The sequence below is a fragment of the Paramisgurnus dabryanus genome, chromosome 5 (assembly GCF_030506205.2).
Source record: "Paramisgurnus dabryanus chromosome 5, PD_genome_1.1, whole genome shotgun sequence".
In the NCBI taxonomy this organism is placed as follows: Eukaryota; Metazoa; Chordata; class Actinopteri; order Cypriniformes; family Cobitidae; genus Paramisgurnus; species Paramisgurnus dabryanus.
In genome coordinates, this window is record NC_133341.1 from 12,815,341 (window position 1) to 12,824,092 (window position 8,752).

General features: G+C 39.7%; 1 protein-coding gene across 1 annotated transcript in view; it reads right to left on the reverse strand.

Moving 5' to 3' along the window:
- cfap299 (cilia and flagella associated protein 299) overlaps window positions 1-6,078 on the reverse strand; it is an 81,166-nt gene extending 75,088 nt beyond the window's left edge. The window contains exons 1-2 of the mRNA XM_065267025.2: window positions 5,963-6,078; window positions 4,205-4,332 (exon numbers count right to left, since the gene is read on the reverse strand). Coding sequence (XP_065123097.2) covers window positions 4,205-4,332; window positions 5,963-6,073 — 239 coding nt within the window. The 5' untranslated portion in view covers window positions 6,074-6,078. The remainder of the gene's footprint in view (window positions 1-4,204; window positions 4,333-5,962) is intronic.
- Window positions 6,079-8,752: the final 2,674 nt, after the last annotated feature.

Genomic DNA, 8,752 nt, shown 5'->3' on the forward strand with positions numbered 1-8,752 from the left:
TTAATATTTAATACCATAAAGCCCAATTTTTTTATCACATCAAAATGAAGTGGTAGTAAACCCAAATGTCCTTCAACATGACATTCAGTGTGCTTTATATAAAGCTCATGTTTTGTTAGACAGTATCAAGCTGCTGACTAAAGAGAGCTTTAACTATGTGACAGGAATTGCTAAATTACGTTAACAACTTTTCAATCTGATTCATTTAGCATCTCATGTTGGGTCATTATGGGACAAGCAGCCCGAGCCAAGACATGCATCCAAATACATGACCGTGCCCTGAGAAACAGGGCTGGTGGTTTTATTTCAGCGTATGCGAGCGAGGGATTAACACTCTGGTGCATATGCACAGTCTGTGTTTGCAGCGGGGTTTTACTTGGCTACGGGTTGATGGCTCCAACCATCAATTTAGAAAGGGGTGAATTTGTGGAGAGGCATTTTTCGAAGGAGCCAAACAATGGACAAAGAGCAAGGCTGTGGTTGTTCTGTAGAGGTGGGGAGGGTTAGCTGTAGTCTCCAGATCCTGTCACGAGCACGTGAGGTCAGGACATCTGCTGACATTTACTGCTGGACCCTGGCCAGGCTACAGGTTTCAGGGCTCCTGCCAGGGCCTCATATCAGGCCTGCGTAAAACCACCAGACTCCACGGTCTCTCAGAAACTCGCACTAGAATGCTCGAAACCTGCATGACCCTATGTTTTTTTTGATCCACGCCTGGTGGTGGAGCTTTTATGAGGACACTGTGAACTGTAAACTCGCATAGAGGGCATGAACAGATTTTCAACTCAGCCTCCGCGCTAAACGCCTGTACGGGAAAAGGGAATTAGGCGACTTTGGTGTGTGTTTATTGCACAATCCATATGCTCAGATGCGAGCCAAATACAGATCACTCCCATTTGCTCAGTATGGACCTGATTTATTAGTCTGCTATGGAAAAAATAAATGCTGTCACTCATCTGCTTAATTCTCATTCATCTTCAAGACGTCGCAGATGTAGAGGGAGAAAGAGAGAATGAGCAAGAAAGAGAGATGGTGAGAAAGGGGTCAGGCATTCAGTGAGCGCCTGGTCTATGTTTAATCGAATAAAGAGCCTTACGTTTACTGTTACTATCCATTATTCAATGCAGTCATAAGTCATTGTGAAGCGCTTTTCTCCACAATGGCCAGCTTTCAATCGACCGTCTCTTTCATTCAAGTTTTTCCCATTGCGTCAAGTATTGAGTTTCACGCAAGTCTTCTAAGTGCAAAAATCCCTTCGTTTGTTCAATTGTGATTTGTTGGCACGATACCACTATGCCTATCTGTCAAACGAAGCATACTATGTTCTAGCCAATAACAAGGCAACAAAAGGGCAACAACTGATTAGCATTCATAGTGTAGCACAGGCTCCCCCGTCTTTCGGTATTTTATTACCACAGGTGCAGGGGCATTCATTGATCAGATGCACGCTACAGGCAAAGCACGTCCTAATTGAAAACATCTCTATTCATACACCTGCAGGCACTAAAGGTCTTACAGAGCAGAAGGATGTTAGTGAGAAAGAAAGGAATGGAGAAAGAAAGAGCTTGAAGATGCGGTCAGATTCATTTTGCTGAGATATTCGATTGGCTAATCCTTTCCTGTGATGCTGTAAAGAGTGAACAAACAAATAAATTTGGGTAGACCAACTCAAATATGTGTTACTAACATTACTCAACTCACATAACGTATCAAAAACTATTTTACAGTTGCCCGGGAACAGTATGAGATATTTCAGACAGTACACGTAAATGTGACTTGCACAATCTGGCTAGTGATTATGTCATTTTTATGGCCTTACATTTGATTGTATCATGTGTTATTTTCTTGCAAATATAAAAATAAAAATATAAATGTACTGATAAAAATAAAATGTATTTTTGGGGGGCTGGGGCTAGTAAAACTGTTGGCTGATCAAGCTAAAATCCAAGCTATACAGGCCTCTACAGGCCCCAGAAAATCCTTACTGTTGTTCCCCGATTAGAAATAAATGAATGATACTTGGCACATACTGAGACAGAGATTGCAACAGAGATTGTTTTTGCCTACTTAAATTTACAACAAAAAACGTAAAAGTGATAGGTAAAAAGTGATTAGTCAACTTCTGTACATTTACTGTTAAAGGTGCTCTAAGCGAATTGAAGCGTTTTAGACCATAAAACATTTTTTGTTACATACCGGAAACATCTCCTCACTATCTGCTTGCTGCCTGTCCGCTGATCAAACTTTAAAAAAACGCGATCTCTGTAGACAGCCCAGGCTTCACAAACGGCAATATCAACAAATGGCCAAACCTAGCATCACAAAACAAAACAAAGTATTCCAGCCAATAAACGACAAGAAGGATTTGGGGGTGGGGGTTGGGCGCGTTCATGAAAGCACGGAAGGGAGGGGGAGGGGGAGGAGTTAGCTACGCTCTGTCTGTTTGAAAACAGTTCAAACATCAACAGGAAGTGACGTCGCACATTATTCGCTTAGAGCGCCTTTAAATATTCATGCATATTTTTAAGCTGTCTACATTTTCGATAATCCTACATTTGAGGGGCTCAGATGCAAAAGCCTCTAAGTGTCACCTCAGTCAAAAATGAGATAATGATATTAACCGAATGCTCTCGGGACATATTATACATTCATCAAATACTTTAGCTTCAAATGCCCTTAATCCCAGCCTCTGACTATTCAGAAATGCTGCTTTGTTAGCAGAATCCACTAAGAGTCTGACAAAAAATGAAAACATGTCAGGCGCACTTGCATCTGAGCTCTTTATTAGTACTTTAAAATAAGCAATGAGGATCTGACATAACTATTGTGTGTGCATAGCTATAGTTACTTACACTAAGATAAGTACTGAAGTGGTGGGGCCCTCGTGTGGAGGATCTGTATGCAGTAAACATTACCCCATCTAAATAACATTTAGTTAGCGTCAACTTAGTAAGCAAGAACTATTTAACATATTTATCTTTAAACATTGTACACATCATTAAGCATTGAAGTATGTGGGAAGAACTATTAACATTACAAAATTAACATAAAACACAATTGGTCTTTGCTGTGTCCCTATAGGTCTAAGGCATTATCAAATATGTGTAAAGGGAAATGTTGTCTGTATTTTCAGGGCTCAACGCAAATCATTTTTTATACTGGCCTGATCAAGGCCAGTGGTTCAAGGTTTTCACTTGCCCTGCACTTAAACTTAAAGTTCTGACCATTTTGACAAACACTGAACACCACAAAGACACGTCTGCAGGTGGTTAGACAGGGGAGCTGCCACAACCAGCCCGAGAAAACACAAATATAGTTCTCCAGAAATGTTTCCTGAACCCTCACCACACCAACTATGCAATCATCATCCAAGTCTGAGTCTTCCACAAACATACATAAACACAGCATTTTCTTATTTCACAGGCAATGCAAGATCTTATATCCAACACAAATGCTGGTTTTAAATGGTAAATGGACCGCATTTATATAGCACTTGCAAAGACCAATGGCCATCCAAAGCACTTTACAATTTTACCTCACATTCACCCATTCATACAACGACGGCGGTGTCAGCCATGCAAGACGCCATCCAGCTCATCGGGAGCAGCTGGTGTTAGGTGTCTTGCTCAAGGACACCTCGACACTTGGTCAGGTGGAGCCAGGGATTGAACCACCAACCTTCCGATTTGTAGACAACCTACATGAACCACTCAACCACTGCTGCTCCAATGTACACATGAGACAACAGGTGTGTTAGCATTCTTGACATAAAAAAATCATTAGGGCTTTAATCCAATGTATAACACGTTTAAAAAGTGTCTGTTATGTCAATGGATTTAAATCCTATGTTATCCACAGTTATCTGATTCCATTACACTGTAACCCGATGTGTCACAATGACAGCATTTCATCCATTTATTCATTCTTTAACTTAACAGGCCTCGTTCGTGAAACCGGAGGAGACCATATTTCTGTGGAAATAGTTAGTAAAACCATTCCTACAAGTGTACCATTGAATTAAATGCGACAATTTACGCAAGAATGGTTTCATGAATGGGTAACGCGGAAATTTATTCTGCTCATGTTTCATGAATGAAGCACAGTTCTTTTACTGGAAAATGCTAATTCATAATCTTAAGGTCATATATACCAGTGCGAAATGTGAAATTTGTCCCTTTTTCATGGTCGCTATATGAAATCTTACTTCTGTTGGCTCTTCGAAGCAAGCCTGGAGGTGGAGGCCTCGGCAGCTTTCATTGTCTCAAATTCCTCATTCTTAAAACTGTTCCCCAAACTGCCCAGCACCAGCAGCTGGCGGGCCATGTTCCGATCCTGTAGGAGCAATAACACAGATCTGCTGAGCCGGATTGGGGCCAGGGTTAAAACTGACTAAATAATCTAAAGAAATTTGTGGAGTTTAACAATCTGCTGTGGGGTTTCGCTACAAACAGGCCAGCGAATTTAGGACTTATTTGTGCTAGTTTTTTGCTCAAATGCTATTTATATCACTCCAATTTTAGTATCCGTGGTATTTCTATGACAAAATGACCTGAGCTATGCTGACAGTTTCATTGTTGTCGGGATCAAGGATTTTTTCCACATGTCACATCAGTCTAGTTAAAGTGGATAGCAGTATTTCTATATGATTTAGTGATATTTGTAATGGCTTAAAAATGAGGAGCCGCTTTCATGTGGCTATACTGTAGGATATTGAGTTTGTAGAGAGCTGCTCGCTAGGATGCCAGGAAAACTTTTATGGTTATAATGGCAAGATGTATTTTTGAAGGGTTAATCTTATTGTTATGTCTATGTTTACAATAACAATAAAAGTTAATTTAAAAGTCAAAAAGTCAAAATAACCCCATAAAATCTATAAATCAAAACTGGCACTCACTTTAACCTTTTGTGTCGCTAAGAAACCTGAGCTTGAGTTCCGATAATAAATATTAAAACTGAGGATAAATGAAAACATGGTAAAAGCTACGTTAAAATATATGATAGAAACTTACCTATGATGCATTTTTAATATCATAATTTGTCACCACCACTATTAATTCAACTCACATTATGGCCATTGTGTTTACTGTGCTTTTTAAACTTTTGACAGCAGACAACCTGTTTAAAAGTTAAATCAGAACTGCAATACTTCCTTGGATAAATATCTGAATGTGTTACTACTCAAGTCATTGGACACTTTACAGCTTAAGACATGCTCATTCCTCTAACCAGAAATGAGCCTTCACATACAAAAACATTCATATTATGTGTTTAAATAGCCCCCCGGAGTACTGATTGTGAACACTGGAATCCCTGTTATGGACAATTCTTCCATCTCAGGTTTGAATTATTTATAAACCTCATCCTCCAAGCACCACATTTACAAATCCCAAATAAGCAAGCAGTCAGATGAAAAATGTTACTTGGAAATCCATCTGAGGTTTATGGGGGGTCATAGTGAGTTTTTTCAAGGCTCTTGCATTCTTGGTGTCACATATATAAGTTATATTATTTTACATCACTTAAAAAAATCTTTTCTGTAAGGTTTACTACAAACAAAAATAAAATCAAAACAAAACAATAAAAAATAATAACGTGGCTGTGTAAAAGTAGTAGTATTAGCAGTTTTTGCTTGAGCTTGCAGAGTGGTGCTGATGTATGACAGTGGTCCCATGTCGCCATCTACCGTTACACAGCTAACTGTTATATTAATTTCTAAGAAACAACTGAATAACATTATCTGCACTCTACAAGAACCACTTTGAGTCATCAAATAATGCTGAATCATAGTTTTTCATAACAAGTAGCGTGTTTTATTTTGATTAAGAGTTGAATCAGCTATATATCTGTCTCGAATTTCACGACGTCATATCAAATCAACGATCATCATGCGAAAGTAAAGATTACATTTAGATTAAACATCATTAGCGCCACTTAACGATCAACATGAATTTGAATACTTTACCTCAAGGTAAAATAGATCTATTGGTCTTATCTGAGAATCTAAGTAGTCCTCATAAGTACGAAACATTTTCACGATTTCACCAAGACAGTCCGAGCTGCTGCCTTCCGCCATCTTGTTTACTTTACCATGGCAACAGAAGACAACGGAAGTCCAAAATCGTTCATAAAATGTTTAAGTTTGATTTGATTGTTTATGGGTAAAATTTGTTAATTATGCTAATTTAAAAGACACTTCTTTAACTTTATTATTGAGAAAATTATGTTTGTTCAAGGGACAAGATCTTTTTCAATTTAAATTCTGATATAAACCATTCCACTAACGTTAATAATTTTTTTCATTCCAGTAAGAAATTACAGGTATAGAGGAAAAAGATCTACAATAATTTTACCATTTTTAATATTTTTATTAGAGAAACTGAGGGGTTTTTTGTTCAAGAGGGGAAGCAATTATAAGTTATACTTTTTTAAAATAACATATTAGTTACAAATGGTATGGCTTCCTTTACTTTTGCAAATTGTTTAGGTGGTAACAAGTATGTTATACTCTGAAAGTCATTAAATTCTGAAAGTCATTAATAAATCTCTTGTTAAAAAGCTGATTTACTAAACCATTGAAATTTTTCTGCATATTAACAGAAATGTTATCCCTCCAGAATCTGAAAAAAAAATGTGGGAAAATATACTAAATGGAATGTTGATTCTTCGTAAGTAATAATTCTTACTTACTTAGACTTCGATCCTTCTACGTAGCATATCAGGCAACAAACGCTTTCTAACGATTTCGATCTGTGAAAAGCTTCTGCGTCATCTCATGCCATGTGGAGTGCCTTCAGGTCTTGCACGAATGTTCTTCGCCAGGTGTTCCTGGGGTGTCCTCATGGCCTTTTGGGGCCAGAGAGTACCCATCGCATGGCCATCTTGGGGATCTGTGTCAGGACTCTGCCTTGAAGTCTTGTTATATTTGTATTTTGTCATGGTGGCAGAGTTCTGGCAGTCCCTGGCCTTCTGTGGAGGTTCATGCCTTGTTTTTGTGTTTGGCATGTGCCTCCGGTGTCTTGTCCTGTGACCCCGCCCCCTCGTTCTCCTGCTTATCAGTTATCATTAGTTTATACCCCTCACCTGTCTTGCCTCATTATCTTGTTTAGCTTTTCTATATATATCCTTTCGTGTTCTTTGTCATTTGCTGCGTCATTTTGTATAGTTCTTGTGTCAACTGTTCTTGTTAAAGAAAAGATCCAGTTAGTCTAGTTTCATGTCCTAGTCAAGTTCAGTGTTTAGTCTTTGGTCATTTCGTGCTGTTCGTGTATTTGCTCCCTCGTGGGCTTTTGTTTTTGTGTTTGTAAATAAAGTGTTTTTGTTCCCCGCTGACATCGGTTGCATTTGGGTTCTCCCCTGCAAATTCCTCACAATCTGATTGCTTTCTATGTGAAGGATGTAGCCGATCAGTTAGAGTCTTCTTTGGGCAACAATGTTATGGAGTTTACGCATTTTATTCAACCTTCAGAAAACGTCAGCCGCCTTCCCAATATGGCACTTAACATCCATTTCCACATTGTTGTTTTAGAAGATTACACTACCAATTAGGTGAACTGCTCTACTTCCTCCAATCGTGACCCAATCACAACTCCATATGTTTCAGATGTGACTTTACTGCATTTATTCTTAGGCCAATTTTGCTGGCTTCTCCATCTAGTTTGGCTGTGGCACACTGCAGGTTGGATTCATCTTCTTTGAGGAGGGCAATTTCGTTTGTGAAGTCCAGATCTCCAAAGTGATCTTGGATCTTGTTTCCGCGATCCAACCCGTCGCATGATGTAATCAAGATAGCAAGGAAGAGGACCGGGAACAGGATGCAGCAATCTTGAAAAAGTCAGTGTGGCCATTCTCAGTCTTGACGCAGCAACTCAAGCATATGTACAAATTTTTGAAGATGGAAACAAAGATCTGCAGTATGCCATATAACCATAAGATCCACCAAAGGGACTCACCATAAAAGTCAATAAAGTGGAAAACAAGCGCTCTCCAACAATTTCGATCTTGGGTGAAAAGCTTCGCTGTCATCGCATGCCATGTGGAGTGCCTTCAGGTCTTGCACAAAACACACAGCATGCTCCTCCCTTAGACGCTGGTCGAGAGCACTCCACAGGCGCTGAAGAAGAACTGCGCAGAACACCTTCCGGAGAGAAGGGTGATGCCCAGCCAGTTGGTGCATTCGGAGATGTTTCCTTTCTTGGGGCTGTGGACTATGATGCCTCTTCGCAAGTATTCTGGAACCACACCGCTTTGCCAGCATATATTAAGCAACAATGTTAACTCTACCATGGCCTGCCCTTCATGCTTCAGGATCTCTGCCATTATTTCATCCAATCTGGCGTCTTGATGTTCAACCCACGGTTCAACTCACCTCTTATTCTGCTTGTCTTGGCGGTCAAAAGTTTCAAATTTTTGTCCTTGATCGGAACATTGGTATTGCCCTTTGTCCCATTTAACTCATTGACAATGCGGTGTAAGGTCTTGAAATAATTTCTGTCTGCCACTTCTTGCATGTAGGCACCTTTCCGCTCAAGCCATTGTTATCCTTCCGGCCCTTTTTACAAGCCCCTCCAGCTCGGACAGTCCCGCGCAGGGCTCTAGCTCGGAGTATCTTCGCTTTCATTCGTCCATCAAGTCTACTGTTTTCGATGGGTCCCTTTTGAGCTTTGCGGCTTTTCTCTCATCGATTTGTCCCCACAATTGATATTGGATTCACTGCTCCTTCTGGTTCCTCAACTCCTTCCTTGACACCTTCCTT